This window comes from Apiospora aurea (genome assembly GCF_038362705.1).
Source record: "Apiospora aurea strain CBS 24483 chromosome Unknown utg000010l_segment0_segment0, whole genome shotgun sequence".
Lineage (NCBI taxonomy): Eukaryota > Fungi > Ascomycota > Sordariomycetes > Amphisphaeriales > Apiosporaceae > Apiospora > Apiospora aurea.
The window spans coordinates 698,778-717,797 of record NW_027117397.1 but is presented as its reverse complement, the minus strand read 5'-3'; the positions used below and the strand labels follow the sequence as shown (position 1 = coordinate 717,797).

General features: G+C 54.8%; 7 protein-coding genes across 7 annotated transcripts; 2 read left to right on the top strand and 5 right to left on the bottom strand.

Annotated features, from left to right (window-relative positions):
• Positions 1-284: 284 nt before the first annotated feature.
• On the top strand, positions 285-6,236 carry PG986_014243 (beta-1-3-glucan synthase catalytic subunit; the record flags this gene model as incomplete). Its single annotated transcript, XM_066850465.1, has 3 exons — positions 285-499; positions 560-5,857; positions 5,924-6,236. 3 exons carry the CDS (start codon positions 285-287, stop codon positions 6,234-6,236), a joined length of 5,826 nt encoding a protein of 1,941 aa, XP_066692703.1.
• Positions 6,237-6,995: 759 nt separating this feature from the next.
• Positions 6,996-9,618, bottom strand: PG986_014242 (RINT-1 family protein; the record flags this gene model as incomplete). Its single annotated transcript, XM_066850464.1, is given in 6 exon segments — positions 6,996-7,227; positions 7,242-7,477; positions 7,537-7,586; positions 7,646-7,937; positions 8,004-8,823; positions 8,840-9,618. The coding sequence occupies 6 exon segments, from the start codon at positions 9,616-9,618 to the stop codon at positions 6,996-6,998; spliced, it is 2,409 nt and encodes an 802-aa protein (XP_066692702.1).
• A 1,036-nt stretch (positions 9,619-10,654) lies between these two features.
• PG986_014241 (uncharacterized protein) lies at positions 10,655-11,021 on the top strand (the record flags this gene model as incomplete). Its single annotated transcript, XM_066850463.1, has 2 exons — positions 10,655-10,733; positions 10,816-11,021. The coding sequence occupies 2 exons, from the start codon at positions 10,655-10,657 to the stop codon at positions 11,019-11,021; spliced, it is 285 nt and encodes a 94-aa protein (XP_066692701.1).
• A 1,057-nt stretch (positions 11,022-12,078) lies between these two features.
• Positions 12,079-13,830, bottom strand: PG986_014240 (proline permease; the record flags this gene model as incomplete). Its single annotated transcript, XM_066850462.1, has 2 exons — positions 12,079-13,572; positions 13,663-13,830. The coding sequence occupies 2 exons, from the start codon at positions 13,828-13,830 to the stop codon at positions 12,079-12,081; spliced, it is 1,662 nt and encodes a 553-aa protein (XP_066692700.1).
• A 1,292-nt stretch (positions 13,831-15,122) lies between these two features.
• Positions 15,123-16,063, bottom strand: PG986_014239 (gmc oxidoreductase protein; the record flags this gene model as incomplete). Its single annotated transcript, XM_066850461.1, has 2 exons — positions 15,123-15,513; positions 15,618-16,063. The coding sequence occupies 2 exons, from the start codon at positions 16,061-16,063 to the stop codon at positions 15,123-15,125; spliced, it is 837 nt and encodes a 278-aa protein (XP_066692699.1).
• A 245-nt stretch (positions 16,064-16,308) lies between these two features.
• PG986_014238 (cyclase atC) lies at positions 16,309-16,704 on the bottom strand (the record flags this gene model as incomplete). Its single annotated transcript, XM_066850460.1, has 2 exons — positions 16,309-16,514; positions 16,569-16,704. Coding segments are annotated over 2 exons (342 nt in total), but the record flags the coding sequence as incomplete, so codon positions are not given.
• Positions 16,705-17,332: 628 nt separating this feature from the next.
• Positions 17,333-18,529, bottom strand: PG986_014237 (uncharacterized protein; the record flags this gene model as incomplete). The annotated part of the gene is given in 3 exon segments (XM_066850459.1): positions 17,333-17,799; positions 17,901-18,462; positions 18,473-18,529. The coding sequence occupies 3 exon segments, from the start codon at positions 18,527-18,529 to the stop codon at positions 17,333-17,335; spliced, it is 1,086 nt and encodes a 361-aa protein (XP_066692697.1).
• Positions 18,530-19,020: the final 491 nt, after the last annotated feature.

The window sequence follows — 19,020 nt, the reverse complement described above, 5'->3', positions numbered from 1 at the left end:
GACCGTACTGCGTCCGAATTCGTTATCTACATGACTCTGTGACCTGTAAGTTGTCATGATCAATCCCAACAAAACATAACACACCTTGAAGGAGCACGGAGCCCGACGCTGGCAGATCCTCCCGTTCTTGGCAGTTATGAGCTACCCTTCCCACCATCTTCCCGACGTTCAGCACAGCCCATGCCCGAAGCGCAACTCCCTATGCGCATGCTACCATGCAACTTTCTAACAATTGACTGTATCTAGAACATCGTCTTTCACGTTATAGCCTCGACATCGCGAAAATGTCGGGCTACCCCGCCGGTGGTGGAGGAGCTGGCGCAGGCGGCGCTGGCCACCACGACGCTTACGATGATGGCTACGGCCATCAAGCTGGAAACACCGATTCGTACTACGACGACCACAACGGCCAATATTACGACAATGGTTACGATGCTCATGGACAGCATCCTGCGGGCGGCGCTCATGGCCAGACCCAGGAAGGCTACTATGATGAATCGTGAGTTTTGTCCGATTGTGAACTCGACGTTTGGTGTGATTCTAACATATGCTCTTCCAGGGGATACTACAACGCTGATGCCAACAACCCGTACCATCAAGACGGTGGCTACTACGACAACCAAGACGGATATGGCCAAGATGGATACTACGACAGCCAAGGTGGCCAGTACTACGATCAGCATGGCGCCCGCGGCGACGGTGACGACTCGGAAACCTTCAGCGACTTCACCATGAGGTCTGATATGGCACGAGCGACCGATATGGACTATTACGGCCGCGGTGACGAGCGTTACAACAGCTACCAGGAAGGTGCCCGAGGATTCCGCCCTCCTTCTTCCCAAATGTCCTATGCTGGCAACCGTTCTTCCGGTGCTTCCACGCCCAACTACGGTATGGATTACGGCAACATCCTGCCTGCAGGCCAGCGTTCCCGTGAGCCTTACCCGGCCTGGACCTCCGACGCCCAGATTCCTCTCTCAAAGGAGGAGATTGAAGACATCTTCTTGGATTTGACGGGCAAGTTCGGTTTCCAGAGAGATAGCATGCGCAACATGTATGATCATTTTATGGTTCTTCTGGATTCGCGAGCTTCTCGCATGACCCCCAACCAAGCCCTTCTATCTCTTCACGCCGATTACATTGGAGGAGACAACGCCAATTACCGGAAGTGGTACTTTGCCGCTCACTTGGATCTCGACGATGCCGTGGGCTTCGCCAACGTAAACGGAAAGGGCAAGAAGAAGAAGAAGAAGAACAAGAAGGCCGCTGCGGACGCTGCCGATGAGGCCCAGGTTCTCGAGGATCTCGAGGGTGACGACAGTCTCGAGGCCGCCGAGTACCGCTGGAAGACGCGCATGAACCGCATGTCTCAGCACGATCGTTGTCGCCAGGTTGCTTTGTTCCTCCTTTGCTGGGGCGAGGCCAACCAGACTCGTTTCATGCCCGAGTGTCTTGCCTTCATCTTCAAGTGTGCTGATGACTACTTGAACTCCCCGGCCTGCCAGAACATGGTCGAGCAAGTTGAAGAGGGTACTTTCCTCAACAACGTCATCACTCCCATTTACCAGTACTGTCGCGACCAGGGTTACGAGATCTCCAACGGAGTCTACGTCCGCCGCGAGCGTGACCACGATCAGATTATTGGTTACGATGATTGCAACCAGCTTTTCTGGTACCCTGAGGGTATTGAGCGGATCGTGCTCGAGGACAAGAGCAAGCTGGTGGACGTCCCCCCGGCTGAGCGTTACCTGAAGCTTAAGGACGTCAACTGGAAGAAGTGCTTCTTCAAGACGTACAGGGAGACTCGATCCTACTGGCACGTGCTCGTCAACTTCAACCGTATCTGGATTATCCATTTGTCCATGTTCTGGTTCTTCACTGCCCACAACTCGCCCACCCTCATCACCGCCAACTACGAACAGCAAAGGAACAACCAGCCGCCTCCGTCCGCCCAATGGGCCATCGTTGGATTCGGTGGAGGTATTGCAGCTCTTATCCAGATTTTGGCAACTCTTGCGGAATGGGCCTACGTACCACGTAAGTGGGCGGGAGCACAGCATCTCACTAAGCGTTTGATGTTCCTCATCGTCGTCTTCGTTATCAATGTTGGTCCTGGTGCCTATGTTTTCTTGTTCAAGGACAACAAGAAGCAGAAGGATCCTCTTGCGCCCCCCCCAGATAGCACTTTGTCCCTGGCTCTCGGTATCGCCAACTTCTTCATTGCGATCATCACCGTTCTCTTCTTCTCCGTCATGCCGCTTGGTGGCCTTTTCGGCTCCTACCTGACTAAGAAGAAGTCCCGTCAGTATGTGGCCAGCCAAACGTTCACTGCCAGCTGGCCTCATCTGAAGGGCAACGACCGGGCCTTGTCTTACGGTTTCTGGGCCATCATTTTCGGCATCAAGTTCGGTATCTCGTACATGTTCTTGTCGCTGTCTATCCGTGATCCCATCCGTTACTTGTCCATCATGAACGTCGACTCCTGCAAGGGTGACGCACTCTTTGGCAAGGGTAAGGCTGCTGCCATCCTCTGCCGACAGCAACCCACCGTTGCGTTGATTCTGATGATCTTCACCGATCTGATTCTCTTCTTCCTGGATACCTACCTGTGGTACGTTCTGATGAACACTGCGTGTTCCATTGCACGTTCGTTCTACCTCGGTTCCTCCATCTGGACACCTTGGAGAAACATCTTCTCCCGTCTGCCGAAGCGTATCTACTCCAAGGTCCTGGCTACTACGGACATGGAGATCAAGTACAAGCCCAAGGTGCTCATCTCGCAAATCTGGAACGCTATTGTCATTTCCATGTACCGTGAGCATCTGCTCGCCATCGAGCACGTCCAGAAGCTGCTTTACCACCAGGTTCCTTCCGAGCAGGAGGGTAAGAGAACTCTGAGGGCGCCAACCTTCTTCGTCTCGCAGGAAGATCACTCTTTCAAGACCGAATTCTTCCCGACCCACAGCGAGGCTGAGCGTCGTCTGTCCTTCTTTGCTCAATCTTTGTCTACTCCTATCCCTGAGCCTCTGCCCGTCGACAACATGCCGACCTTCACTGTCCTGATTCCCCATTACAGCGAGAAGATTCTTCTGTCTCTGCGTGAAATTATTCGCGAGGATGAGCCTTACTCCCGTGTTACTATGTTGGAGTACCTCAAGCAACTTCACCCTCACGAATGGGACTGCTTCGTCAAGGACACCAAGATTCTGGCCGACGAGACCTCTCAGTTCAACGGCGAAGAGGAGAAGGGCGAGAAGGACACTGCCAAGAACAAGATTGATGATCTTCCCTTCTACTGCATTGGTTTCAAGTCTTCCGCCCCCGAGTACACTCTGCGAACTCGTATCTGGGCTTCTCTCCGCTCCCAGACTCTGTACCGTACCATCTCTGGTTTCATGAACTACGCCCGCGCGATCAAGCTCTTGTACCGTGTCGAAAACCCCGAGGTTGTTCAAATGTTCGGTGGAAACTCCGATAAGCTGGAGCGTGAGCTCGAGCGTATGGCCCGCCGCAAGTTCAAGCTGTGCGTTTCCATGCAGCGTTACTCCAAGTTCAAGAAGGAGGAGATGGAGAACACCGAGTTCCTTCTCCGTGCCTACCCTGACCTGCAAATCGCCTACCTGGATGAAGAGCCACCGCTGAACGAGGGCGAAGAGCCTCGCCTGTTCTCTGCCCTTATCGATGGTCACTCCGAGCTTCTTGAGAACGGCATGCGCCGACCCAAGTTCAGAATCCAACTGTCCGGTAACCCTGTTCTTGGTGACGGAAAGTCTGACAACCAGAACCACTCCATCATCTTCTACCGTGGCGAGTACATCCAGTTGATCGATGCCAACCAAGACAACTACCTCGAGGAATGCCTGAAGATTCGATCCGTTCTGGCCGAGTTCGAAGAGATGAAGACCGACAACGTTTCCCCTTACACCCCTGGTGTCAAGACCGTCTCGCCCGATCCCGTTGCCATTCTCGGTGCCCGTGAATACATTTTCTCTGAGAACATTGGTATTCTGGGTGACGTCGCTGCCGGAAAGGAACAGACATTCGGTACTCTCTTCGCTCGTACATTGGCCCAGATCGGTGGTAAGCTCCATTACGGTCATCCTGATTTCCTCAACGGTATCTTCATGAACACTCGTGGTGGTGTATCCAAGGCTCAGAAGGGTCTCCATCTGAACGAGGATATTTACGCTGGTATGAATGCGTTACTGCGTGGTGGACGTATCAAGCACTGCGAGTACTACCAATGTGGTAAGGGTCGTGATCTTGGTTTTGGTTCTATTCTCAACTTCACAACCAAGATTGGTACTGGTATGGGTGAGCAGATTCTGTCTCGCGAGTACTACTACCTCGGAACACAGCTGCCTCTGGATCGTTTCCTGTCCTTCTACTACGCCCATCCCGGTTTCCATTTAAACAACATGTTCATCATGTTGTCGGTCAACCTCTTCATGATTACTCTGCTCAGCTTGGGTGCCCTGCGCAACCAGACCATTCGCTGCGAGTACAACGTCAACGTTCCTATCACCGATCCTCTCCTGCCCACGGGTTGTGCCAACACAGATGCTCTTATGGATTGGATCTGGCGTTGTATCATCTCCATCGTCTTCGTCGTCTTCATCTCCTTCGTGCCCCTTTGCGTCCAGGAACTTACAGAGCGTGGTGTCCTTCGCATGGCCACACGTTTCGGCAAGCAGATCTGCTCCCTGTCGCCCTTCTTCGAGGTCTTCGTTTGTCAGATTTATGCAAACGCTGTCGAGCAGGATCTTTCGTTTGGAGGCGCTCGTTACATCGGAACAGGTCGTGGTTTCGCCACCGCGCGTATTCCCTTCGGTGTGCTGTACTCTCGATTCGCTGCTCCTTCCATCTACTTCGGTGCCCGCCTACTCATGATGTTGCTCTTCGCGACCGTCACTATCTGGCAGGGAGCGTTGGTCTACTTCTGGATCACCCTCATAGCCCTGGTCATTTCGCCTTTCCTGTACAACCCTCACCAGTTCTCGTGGAGCGACTTCTTCATCGATTACCGTGACTACCTCCGCTGGTTGTCCCGTGGTAACTCTCGTTCTCACTCGTCCTCGTGGATCAACTACTGCCGTCTTTCCCGTACCCGTATTACTGGTTACAAGCGAAAGGCTCTCGGTGACCCCTCTGCGAAGGGCTCTGGCGATGTCTCCAGGGCGGCTTTCACAAACATCTTCTTCGGAGAGATCTTTGCCCCGCTCTTGTACGTCGCCGTCACTCTGATCCCTTACCTGTTCATGAACGCCCAGACCGGTGTCGTACCTGGCAAGGATAGCAACGCGAAGACCATCAGCCCCACCAACTCCCTGATCCGTGTCGGAATCGTCGCTTTTGCGCCCATCGCCATCAACATGGGTGTGTTGTTCGCCATGTTCGCCATGGCCTGTTGTATGGGACCCGTCTTGAGCATGTGCTGCAAGAAGTTTGGTAGTGTTTTGGCCGCCATTGCTCACGCAATTGCTGTCATCATGCTTCTGCTGTTCTTCGAGGTCATGTACCTCCTGGAATCGTGGGACTTCTCAAAGACTATTATTGGTATGATCACCGTCGTGGCCCTCCAACGCTTCATCCTGAGTCTTATCGTCGCCACGTGCTTGACTCGTGAGATGAAGACGGACCAGGCCAACATAGCATTCTGGACTGGTAAATGGTACTCGATGGGTTGGCACACCATGTCTCAGCCCGGTCGTGAATTCCTCTGCAAGGTCACGGAGTTGAGCATGTTCGCTGCCGACTTTGTTCTCGGACACATGATTCTCTTCCTCATGGCTCCCTTCGTCTGCATTCCCAAGATTGATATGCTGCACTCGATGATGCTGTTCTGGCTCCGACCTAGGTATGTTTAGCCACAATCCCCTTCCCTCAACTCACACGAAGTCTTGCTAACCAACCTTGCGAACAGTCGTCAAATCCGCCCTCCTATCTACTCCCTGAAGCAGTCTAAGCTGAGAAGGAGAAGAGTGATTCGCTTCGCCATCCTCTTCTTCACTCTGTTCTTCATCTTCCTGGCGTTGATCATTGGCCCTGCCGTCCTCCACAGCATTGTTGACCAGAAGTTCTGGGGCAACTTCAAGTCGATCCCCGAAGGCTTCTTGCAACCATTCAACCAGACCCACAACAACACCATCGATCAGGAGACGGGTACCGGACGTCCCGGCTACCCGTCGCAGTCACCGACTCCTCTCCCTGGACTGGTTAACCGAGCGTTGTTTTAAGCACCGGCGGAGCCGTGGCTGTATCATAAAAGCCCTAGGCGGGCAGGCAATGTTTGACCCAGGCCTGAAAGGCTTATAGGGAGGCTTGCCCGGATATGGGAAATGCGTTGTATTTCTGGTGTTTGCATGGTACACGGCTTATTATTATATTCTCTCTAGAGTCACAGGCATCAGTTTCTTGGGGGTTTTCTTTTTGATGTTTTTCCAATCCCTTCGGGGCATGACGAAAGTAATATTGTACTCAGGAGTCCTTAATTGCTGGGGGGGGCGCAGGTACTTATTCAGAAACGAAGAAAGTGTTACCTGGTTCCAGCAAAAGGACACAACCGATCAATCAAACAAAATACGGATCTAATATTCAATGCTCTCTTGCTTGTGTTTGTGAATGTGGTGACTGAAGTGAATTAAACTGCAATGCTGTGATTTGGCGCTTCGTTTCCATCTACTTACCTACCAACTCGACACTACACTACTTCCTGTGTTGAGGAAGAAGCTTGCGCGGCAACGATTGCTTGTTCTTAGGCTGGCGTGGTCAGCACTTTTGGCGAGATACCCATCCATCCCCCTTTACGCCCACGAATAGCCATTGGTTGCAGTCGGATTCCATTTAGCACCGAAGTATTTCGATATTAAATTTCTTTCGGTTAGAAGGCTCTAATAAGATGTGTCGAAAGCCCTCTGAAATCACTCTGGGCTTCCTTGCTACTAAACGGGTATATCGCCAAAGACTGATTATTTCTAAATCCTCTGTCACCATACCTATTCGCTATTTTCTACGCGCCTCTGTAATATCCTACGCGCACTCGCGGGCTCCAGCGTCTGGATCCCCAGATCCTCGAGCGCCCTCCTGGCCTCCGCGTTATCCGTGAACATGCGATCGCTGATCTCCTTCAGGAAGAAACTGCCATTATCGCCATTACCATTCTCATCACCGCCATCGCCACCATCCCCGCTGGCCGTCGCCTCGTCAACAACAGCAACGGGAGGCAAGCTGAGCAGCCGCACCCCTCCTCGAGCTGCGCCAGGGCCGCGGACCCTTCGGGGATGTGGCGGTCCACCAGCGATTTGATGGCCAGTACGTCGCGCATGAACTGGGCGGCGCCGAGCGTGGTGAAGTTTTGGCGCAGCAGCACGTTGGACCAGAGGGTCTCCTGGAGGCTCTCGAGGGCTTCGCGCCAGACGCGCTTGTAGACCGCGGTGCTGAGGGCCGAGGCCAGGAAGATTAGGTTTCGCTTCATAATCTGTTTTCCCCGGTTAGCTTTTATTGCATTGACTGAAGTGGCCCTTTATGTTGTCTTACCCTCAAGGGCTCATCGAGCTCGGCCGTCACGGCAAGTTGAGATGGGTCAACTATTATGATCAAATTAGCCTCTGGCTAGACACGATACTGACAGATTGCAGCTTCTTACCCGATGTCTCGCTGCTGACGATGCTCCACTGCGGTTTGGAGAGATACGGACGGAAAGCAGTCTGGTGCGATTCCACAAGAGCCTCCTTAAGGAACTTCTGGGCGCTCTCGCGACGCTTGCTGTAGAACTTGATCGTCTCGTCAAAGATGCTGCCGTCTCCCTCGGACCCGATCTCCGACGACGTGCGGCCCTTGACGTGGTCGTAGCTCATGCCGCCCACCAGGTTGGTCTGCTGGTCGTTGTCGGCTTGTTTGGCGCGGCCTTTGAGATCCTCCCAAAGCTCGATGAAGAACTGCGAATCTATGTTAGTGTCCAATTCGCATCATTACGGTAGTATGTAGCAAAATATTTGACTTACCTCCTCGTTGCCCCAATCGCTCAGTGTGGACACGATGTGATCCGCACTTCCTAGGACTTTGCACAAGGCTTCCAATGCCCCAGTTCCCTCCAGCTGGGCCAGCTGCTCCTTGGAAACGCCCTGCAGTGTACGGGCGACTGTTGACGTCAAGGATGCATATGCCTCCAAGGAGTCGAGTAAGCGGCTGTGGTACTGATCCAGAATCTCCTGCTGGATGTCGATGAGGAAGCGGATCTTGTGAGGCAGCCGCCTAACTCTCTCGTACTGCGACGTGACCGACCTCAGAAGATCGGTGACGCGAACGGCGCCATACGTAGGCTTCATCTTGCCAGGGCCGCTGTAGTCGTAATCGATGCTGCGCGCGTCCGAGGAGTTGTTGATGGTCTGGTAGCGCTCCAGGGCGAACTCCTTCTCGAACTTGAGCCACTCGCGGAAGTACTGGTCCAGAACTTCCGACGTGATGCCGGGCCAGCCGTTCTCCGGGTCGCCACCGTCGTAACTGAATCGCGACCGGATGGTGTCGTCGAAATCCATGAGCTGGACCATAAGGCTGCTAAGATATTGCGGGTTCTTCAGTCCATGCTGCACGACGCTCTCCACCTTTTGCCTGAGAACGGGCAGAAGCGCAGTGATCAGGGCGCAGGCGGGATCGGTGTACGCCGTCGTTTCGGCGGCCTTGGTGCCCTGGAAGCGGGACGCCAGGACATGGTCGAAGTTGGACCGGAAGAAGTCCTCCCACTTGTCGATCAGCGAGACGAAGTTGGGCAGGCAGAAGGTCCCAAAGGCGGCGGGGGGCGCTCGTGCCGTTGTCGCCCATGAACTGGAAGCGGAACCACTGGACAAAGGACCGGGCCATGACGTCGATGGGCAACAGGTTGACGAGAGACTCGGAGTAGAGTACCTCGGGGACCTGGAGCTCCATGGACTTCTCGAAGGTCTCGAGCCACTCGCCGTCCACCTCGGCGCTCGGGTCGGTGTTGGCGGGCCAGTTGCGCGCCTTGAGCACCGCGCCCAGCTCCTCGGACATGATCCTCTTCATCTCGTCCCACAGGCTGCCGGTGACCTGCTCGACGTAGCCGACCAGGTGGCCCGCGGCCTCGTCGGCGGGCCCCTGGAGCTCGCGCAGCTGGCCCGCGAGCTGGCGCAGGCGCGTGTAGGGCCGCAGCGCCTCCTTGGGGCTCTGGGGCAGGTGCGACCGGGCCTCGCGGCGCATGGCCTCGACGTCCTGCAGCAGCGAGACGTAGCGGTGCGCCAGCTCGACGCGGTGCAGCTGCTTCATGGGCGCCTCGAGGCGGCGGATGGCCTCGTCGGGGGCGTCGGACTGGCCCATGATCTGGAGGCGCAGGTCGATGCTCTGCTGGAGCTGCTCGAAGTCGGCGATCTGCTGCGCGACGCCGCCCTGGCGGTCCTGCGCCGAGCGCCGCACGTCTTCGAGCTCCTGCGCCGCGCCGTCGAGCTGGGTCTGGAGCTGTTGGCGCTGGAGCTCGACGCTGGCGAGCAGGCTGTCGAGGTTCGCGAGGTCGGAGACGGATTGGAGCTTGTCGTCGAGGTAGTCCTCGAGCCGGATGTCGGGCTCCATCGATTGGGCGCGGGTGAGGGTCGCGTGGGCTGCCATTGCGATTGCTTCCTGGCTCGGTCGCTCGTGGGTATGGCTTCAAGGGGGCTGTGTTGCTGATTCTGTTGTTTGTTGACTTCGCTGTAGTATCGGCCCTCGAAGTCAATCCGGCGCTGAAGTGTCATCAAGGCGCGGTTTAGGTGCTTGCTTGAAAGTGGTGGAGCCTAAAGCTATGTACCCCGCAAAGCTGGTTACTTGCATTTTCACGCCTTATGACATGCTTCATGGGCTGATGGGGCAATGCATCAGAACCTCCTTTGGAGCTTAGGCTGGAGCCTCACAGGAGCCCTTCTTCACTACTGACGGTATTGGTAGTATCAAGGAAACAGAATTGCCCTCCCATCACATCCCAATGATGGTAAATTATCACGGTGTATGTATGTGTCCGATGCTATAATTCCAGCATCTGGCCCAACAGACTGTATACCTAACTTTACGCGATATTCTGCATATGCCATGCTTGCTTCATTGGCTCGTACATGATCAGTGAGTGATGTTGAGTACGACAGGCCGCACGCCCGCCCGCACTGAAGCCACCCAGCCCGTAGACCCTGACGTCAGAACACACTGGCTTCAGAATCCAGCCAGTGAGGCGCTTGTTCGATATCGATTCCAACACCATGCATGCATGCATCGAAGTTTTGGCATCTGATGTCACACTAGATGGGCCAAGCTTTGGCCCGGGGGGCAAGGGGGTTGCCGTCAACCGCCGCCACTGACTCCCGGCGCACGCATCGCACCCAAATCGGGACTTTTCACGAGTCTGGCGAGGATCAAGATCGAAACGTGGCAGCCAATTAGGGCACCGAGGGTTATCTTGGGCTTCTCCGAAGGGGTGCTCTGCTCGCTTAGATATATGTAGTTCATGTCACCATATGATACTCAAATAAGGGAAGGGGGTCTTTCCTCCGTTCCCGCTCTGTACTGCGAATGCCATGGCAGCGTCACGAAGCGACAGCCGTTGCACACACGGAATTGCTTGAAACTCACAATTTCGCACCTCAGATCAGCCAGGAGGAACTTACTCTCCCACAAGATGTCGTCGGAGGAGCAGACCACGCAGGAGCCACAAGAGCGGCCGAGGTCGTTCGGCATTGGCGGTGCTGGCAACATCCGTCAGTTCTCTCTCTACTTACTGCCTTCCACGAATCTATCTTTTGTCCTTAAAGCCGGTTGTTTGCTGACGTTAGTCTACAGGAACACGAGCCAACGCAACACTGGATCGGCTCGCTGCCGAACCTCCCGCCGAGAAAGAGCAGCAGCAGCCCGGTCGGAGGAGCAGCGTCTTCAGCAGTAGCTCGAACGCCGAGGGCGAGAGGAGACAGTCCAAACTTGTCGACAACATGAAGGGGATATTTAGACGGTCGTCGACAAAAGAATCGGAGCAGGAAGATGATAACTAAAAAAGGGAGTCCAATTATACACGTTTGGATACGGTCGCCTCGACGTTGGTAGTAATTGCGCCAGTGGACTAATAGGTTGTTCACAGGCAGATTGTGCCAGGACGGACAGTACGGGTTTATTACGCAACAGGAGGATAAAAAGATTGACACCGTTTGATATCCAGCGGGTCATGGAGCACCGGCATTGTTTGCAATAAATACCACGAAACTATATACGCAATTATGCCAAAAAGAAGACCTTGATATTTGGCCGCAACAGCCAAATAGGGTAGGAAAAATAGACCGCTGATGTGATATCTGTACGGTTGCAGCTCTGAGTTATGATGAACAAACCCCCGCGACCTTGCGACCGGCGCAGTGCAGCCAACGAAAGCAGAAGCTTGACAGTAGTAACTCATCTATCTTGACATAAAATGGTAAAGGCAAGTCGGCGAGAACTGCAAAAGAAAAAGAGAGAGAGGTGATGATGATTGATACAGCAAAAAGAAGATTTCGTATTTGAAGTACAGAAAAATGTTGGCGGCACCCGGAATCGAACCGGGGTCTACACGGAACAGTTATGATGCTAGACCACAACGTGTTGTACTGACCACTATACTATGCCACCTAGTGTTCATTGGTTGTTGAAAGCCTTGAGCTTATGGAGGTACATATTGCGGCGACGTCAGAGGCCAAGCACGTATCGTGCAATTGTCGTCCCAAAAAACGTCCATAAGTCTCAACCACAAAGGCTATCAGTACGGGGACCCGCTTTGGAGCACGAATTACGATCCGATGACTTTTGCATCTCGAAGTCAAAAGATGCGACCAATGCTGGAAAGAACCTTTGAAATGAGTAATCGCGGCACTTTATGCAGCTGCCTAAGTTGGACTTGCCTCCCTCGCTATCACGGCTTTCTCGCATGGGCGGGGAAATGTCAATCACTTTGGCTGCCAGAACTCTTCTTTGAATGTTTAGCATGGAATTAATGCTTGGTTATTTTCAAGCTCGTGATTATGTATATCATCAACAGATAGCTATTCTTGGGCAAAGGGCAGTGCGACGTTAGCCCTTTCTTTACCACAGTTTCTCCCAACATCGCCTCGCGAAGCCCATCTGGGCAAGTCTCGCCTTCTCGACCTCTTCGACTCCGCCTTCCTCCCAGTGACGGCATTCATCATCAATCTCCTTCTTGCCGCTGATGAGATCGGCCTCATGGGGCTTGACCATCTTGGTTCGCTTGACGATCTTCCACACCAAAAACATGAAGCCACCCCAGCCGACGGCGAAGTACGCGGTGATGAAGCTTCGCGTGTCGAAGGGCATGAAGGAGCTATATCCGACGAACACCAGGGCCAACCAGCCGATCACGAGCGCCACGTAGGGTGTGTACGGGGTCAAAGGAGCGCGGTAGGGCAGGCTGGCTGGATCCATGTTCTGGGCCTTGCAGGCACGGTAGAAGCCAATGTACGCCGTCAACATCATGACGTACGTCATGATCAGAGCGGTCGTCGTCAGATCGACGAACCAGTAGAAGACCTCGACGGCCGAGTTGGACGACACCAGGAAGGTGATGCAGGTGATGGCCGACACGGTGAGGACGGCGACCATCGGGACGCCGGATTTGTTGCACTTGGCGAAGATCTTGGGCGCCTGGCCGTCCTTGGCCAGACCGTACAGCGTTCGCGATGATGAGTAGAGGTAGGCGTTGCCGCACGACCACCCGGACAGCAGAATCATCGCATTCACGAGGTCGGGGAGGAACGGGATGCTGAGGTTCTTGATGCCGACGACCCAGGGAGAGGCGGCAGCGCCAGGCTCCGAGTTCGCGATGGCGCCCAACAGCAGGGGGTCGCGCGAGGAGCAGATAATACCCACACACAGAACTCCGACGACGTAGAAACCGACCAGACGATAGAAGATCAGCTTGGCCACACGAGGGATGGTTCGGCGCGGGTTCTGGATCTCTCCCGCAGCCAATGCGATCATATCGGGACCTGCGATGGTGAAGGCTGCATATATGACCACTTTCCACCATCCAAGGAAGCGCCCTGTCGACCCGGTGGTATAGTACTCATGGATCGCGTTGCCGCCGCTCCAGTTTCGGAAGCCGTAAGCATCGCGCTTAGGGTTGCCTCCGCACATGGTAATGAGCGTCACAAGGCACAATCCAAACAGCAGGAGGACCTTGGTTGAAGCCATGACGAACTCGGACTCTCCATACCACTTGACGGCTACCACATTGAGAAGCAAGCAGGAGACAAGGGCCATGGCGATCCAGGCGGCCGGGTTGACGTCGGGCAACCAATACTGCATAACCGTGGCCACAGCCGAGTATTCGGTACACACCAGCATGACCCCGGCGAAGAAATACGTCCAACCCATGGCAAAACCCAGGGCCGGGTCGAAGAAGCGGGCGGCCAACTCGAAGATGCTGCCCTTGGTGGGCAAGTAGGCGCACATCTCGGCCACGCACAAGTTCAGGGGCCACACAAACATGATTCCCCAGAAGGCGTACCCCAGAAGGAGGGAGAGTGGGCCTGCCTTACTCAGTACCCCGCCAATACCGACCTAAGCGCTATTGTCAGCGGCGTCCGTTCCGACACACCAATTTCGGCAGTCTCTGGGAGACAATGCAGAGAGCGGAGAGATGCTGCTTACCCAAAGTCCAGTACCAATCGATCCGCCAATTGCCATGAGCTGCACATGTCGCGGGCTGAGACCGCGCTTGGTCTCGCCATACTGAGTAGCAGTGACGACGCGGATATCCTCGCTGCCGGTGTTGGTGTAGGCAGGCGTAATGCCTCCCTTCTTCTCAGTGTCTTCCATGATGGCGGTAGTTGTCGGCCACGGAACTGAGGGTGAGAAGAGTTGGTTGGATGGAGGAAACTTCCGTGGTGAAGGCAGCCCTCAATATCCAAGGCGACATCTCGACTGCTATATATGCCAGAGACAGCATCATGGCTCCTTGGTATGTATGGAGCATATTGATAACGTGGTTGTTGCATAACAAGGAATACCCAGGCAGACCAGTCGAGGGCCTGGATTGCAGCTGGTCAAGCTACTACTAGAGGGCGAGGGAGGGACGACAGGATGGGTGAGCCAATACTAGTACCCCACCGAGATAACGAGGTTCGCTCCCAGCCGCTTGGCAACCCGACTAAAACGGGCCTAACCGGTGCCAACCCCAGACTGCCAAGACGCTTAGACCGACGATAACGGCTCTCGATGATAGCTAAAGAGAGGAGAGGGAGCAGCAACACCACCCACCCCCCGCGACAACGCCCTGCGTTTTCCCTTCTACCGTGAGCTACCCAGCCCTGCCGGCGATAAGCTGAGAACACGATTTACCCCAGGCTAGGTACATGTATGTAGCATTGGCTTCTCTTGGCTGCTGCCATTCGCATGGACATCCCCAATCTGACCAAGGCTGGGCTTGGCCCTGTTGCGTCGCATGGACTTTCCTGTTCCTTCCTTATCCCATCTTATTACACAGTAGTGTGTTATTGCGGGAAGGTAGCTGATACGCAATGGGACCTATCTGATATGCTGAATTGCGCTTCAGGGCTGTGCTACTGCTGACCACAATAATACCACAGAAACTGATTGTCTGCTGATCCTTATCGTTGGATCTTCTTGACAGCATTTATGTACTACACACCTGCTATCGGAGACCAACCCGGCTGCCTGCACCGCTACTCCTGCATACCGGAAACTAGCCCGCTTCCGACTCGATAGCTTTTATTCTCTGTCACAGGCCAAGCCCACCGTCTGTCATTCACTCTGGTCTAGACATTCGTCGTTTCAACACCACTGCGTATAAGTACTATTTTGAGTCAGCTCTGGCAATCCGGGGTTAGCTGCCGCTATATTGGCGAGACTACCCAATCCATTGCCTAGACAATCGGATCCGACGACTTCAGCCCAATCGATGCTCGAGATGCTTGCCATGTAGCGGATCCGCGGACGACACAGCCAGGAAGCCACCCGATTGCTTGATGCCATCTGCTATATTTTCCACCCATGGCGTACAGGCTGCCTTAGGGATGAGCAGGAATTACGAAAGGCTGGAGACTGGCATCCCAGCTGCGAAACACCCGCCCGTGCCTTGCTGTCGATTACTACCCCGTCACCGCCCGATAGTTCCATTGCAAGCCCCTGCTGTATGCCAGATTGGCATAGCGCTGTGGCAAATGTAACCGAGAACCTGCACATCCGGCTGTGCATCCGAGCCTGTCAGATGTGTTGGGCCGCCCTTGATTGCGTTGCCCGCTTCCGTCCTTCATATCTCTGGCAATCTCTGGAACGCAGCTAGGCTTAAACACTATTGTTCGAACCAGTACAGCAAGACAGAGGGAGGCTCGGCCATTGATCGCACTGCCAATGATGGTATTGTTATTACCCTCGAGAAGATGATAAGCATACAGACCGCCGCCGAGCCGATTATCAGAAGATTGGGACTCAGGAAGTTGCCAACGATGCACGTGATCTCTGGCCAATCGGCTGCGTATCCTGCAAGCTTCTCCTGAAAGCGTGCGGATAGTGCATTACACAGCCGCTAGATGTCCTGCCGCGCTGCTGAATGGGCCTGATGCATCCCGAGGATCTAATTTTACGTAATGGGGCGCCAGAGTGCTGGGCCAGCCGTCTGGGGTTGACCGCTAGGCGTGTTAACTAGGTGTGACACGGCGATCTGCAGAGGGCCGACAAAGTTCTGGTCTACCCCAGGGGAATCGAGAAGGACCGGAATAGAATGAGGATCGAGCACGGTATTTGGCCCGACCCCCATGACAATAGCAACCAGGCTCGACTGCCAGCTTTCAGGCCCTGATACCTTGAGAAGGTGCGGTGAGTGGAACGTTCCAGCAGAGAAGATGACCTCAGCATCACTGAGCGCATACTCCAACCTGTCGGTCTCGACTGCAACCGCGACAGCTCTTGGAACACTCGACCGATCAAGGAAGAATCCGTTTTCCTTGTGTAGGAGTATACATGACCAGCTTGCCACCCCGACAAATGGTATCCCGAAGAAAGACGCTTTTGAGCGACGAACGATGGGCATTCTCCGGTTCGATTATTGAAGGTCTCCAAGCAACCATCTATGCCTGACGAGCGCGCTGCGGCTGAGCTCCTTTGTAGTTGGCGACAGGCCAGCCTCCTCCGAGGTCTTCGACCACCAGGTGAGTGTTCGATCAATTTAATTGCCCTGGAGTTTATGTAATGGATCATCATCAAGACCAAATACTGTCTGTCGGGTCATATTTTACGGATCATTCGTGGCATTGTATTTACCAAGATTCGGTGGTGTCAAACAGCAGTTTCTTGAAATCCTTCACCAGGTTCTCGAAGGTCCGGTCTTGGGTCACCGACCAGGACGACCAGCCTATGATACGAGTTATTCGTGCCTCGCCGATACGACATGGCGATGATGGCCGACGACCTGGCCATCGCCTTGGCTTGTGCGTGGTGAACCCATCGACCGCCTATCGCCGGTATGGGTTCGGAGATCAGACCTCAGTCCAACAGTGTGCTGGAGCGTACAAGCCTCCGAAGAGATATCTACGAACGCGTCATGCCCGTCAGCTTCAGGGACGACACGATGGAATTGTTGCCGTTCTCGGTATCATAAGACACCCTGGCGTCCACCACGGCTCCGGATGCGACCTCCACTCGGCGCGACACGACTACGAGACCACCGATACCTCCTACGACTGCGATTTCGTGCGAGTAAAACGGCTGCTATTGCCGCAGGCCCTAACCAGAAGAACATCGCAGTGGTTGCTTGTTCTCAGCAACGTAGTCAGATGATGCAATGATACTGGGGTCGCCGAAGGAGCTCAACAAGGTGAGTCATAGAAGGCGATCGAGGGACGATGCGATATAATGTATGATGGAGTTACCGCAGCCCTCCTGACCTGGCCACTGCTCGTAATTGCTGGTGGTTTGAAGAAACATCTGTATAAGAACCTAGGGAATGGATTGAGCTGCCCCGGCAGGTAGGGTGAGTATTTTCGCCCTGCAGCTGTCGTCTTTTCATTCCCCTGAGCCCCGACCAGATGAGGTCGATCTTCCGATGACAGGTCGCTTACATCCATGTAGTTGGACCCTATTTTTGCGTACAATAGAAGTGCTTGGCGCAACACCGAATGATAGGTCTGAGCACCTCGAACCGGATCCCATAGGTAGTGCTGGAGCCGGGGGCGGGCGATAGGCCCTTGGCGTACCGCATGCGATAGAATGTAACAACAACAACAGTGTAGCACATCACTTCCAACTAGCGACCGCGTCATAATTTCATCGGGTCCGGGTGTCAGTTGCATTCTTCCCCCGACTAGCAGTTTTCCCGTCCGAATCTCTCAAGTTCTTGCAGAAGCAGCTTCTTCAGATCCTCATCCGCCCAACTGATCTCGACGGCATTTCTTGAGAGCCGCACCATATCAGCCTTGGACATGTTGCAATACCGATACACCTTCTCCATGGCCCCGTCGATCCAGACATTGTGCATGTACGTCGGGTCGTCGCTGTTGACGCACCACTTGATCCCTTCGAGATCCCACAGCTTCCGTAGTTTGGGGAAGAGCACCTCCGTCGCCTGTCGCCGGTGGTACGCGTGCGGGCACAGCGTCAGCGGGATCCCGCGTTCTGCCAGTCCTTGGAGTAATTCGGGCCGGTCTAGGGCGTTGAGGCCGTGGTCGATGCGCTCGGTCCCGCGGCCGCCGAGGACGGTGAAGATGGCTTCGTGGATGTGGTCCGCGGCGTCTTTTTGGTCGACGTCGCAGTGCATTGTGACGTGGAGTCCTGCGAGGGTATTAGGGGTGGTGGCTCCCTCTGGCTTCTAGACAGAACAGGCAGGCTGGCAGATCAAAATAAGGATGAAACACTTCTCTGGAACAACTTACCGTCCTTCTTCGCCATCTGGAACGCCTTCTCAAACAGCATCGGCGGCCGGTCGTACTCATTACTAGCCAGCCCCACCGCGTGAAACAGCCCGTGCCCCCCCGTTATCCCCGCCGCCCAAGGCCGCGCCGCCTCGTACGCCGCGATTCCCTCCTCGACGGGCCGGTCCCGGATGAAGCACAAGATCCAATTGCTCCGGACCCCGAACTTTTGGGCTCCCTCGCGCTGCGCACGCATATACCCGTTCAGCACGGTCGCGGCGGGGATCCCGCGCGGGAGGTACGCCTGCAGATCGAAGAAGGGCTCGGCGTAGCGGACGTTCATGTCCCGGGCTTTCTCGAGGTACGCCATGCCGAGCTCGTAGAAGTCCTCCTCGCGCAGGACTTGGGTCCCCGCGAAGTAGGCCTCGAGGAAGGTCGGGGCGCCGGTGTCGCCGTGCAGCTCCTTGCGGTGGTTGTAGAGGACATTGTAGGACTCCAGCAGGTCGTCGTAGGTGGCGTAGGGGGAGGGGGATGCGGTTGCGCTGCGCGAGCTTCCAGCGCAGGGAGGGGGTGAGGGTGCCTTCTATGTGGACGTGGAGCTCGACTTTGGGGAGGGAGGTGATGAAGGGGGATACTTCTAGGCCGTTCATGGTGATTTATGGTACGCACTTGAGTAGTGCTAAAGACCTTACATAGAACGGTTATTAAGAGGACGAAGCAGTCCGGGTCACATTCATCGAGTTGTATTACACTGCTGCTGCGTGTAGGGGACCGGGTGGCTCCCCGGCGCAAATGGCCTATCAACGTGCTATTTCTGTATCAGCAGGGGGCTAGTAGGGGTCTTTGCTAGCGGGCGGCACTGACCCGAAGGCGCTATCAGGGGTGGCAGCACTGCCTAACCCCAACCCCACGTATCAGCCAGAGACAACCGCGCGTTGCTGACATTCTGTCCAAACATGACGTGGACTTGATAGAGCAATACTGTTGCACGTCATCTGCCGCTTACCACCGACATCTTAACTGGCTTGTTTCTCTTAAGCCGAACCTGCTCCAAAAGCTGAGCAATTGTCTTGAAGATAAACGCGAGGTCGGAAGATCGGCGCAACCCGGGGTGGCTTTCAATCTACACACGCATCCCGGC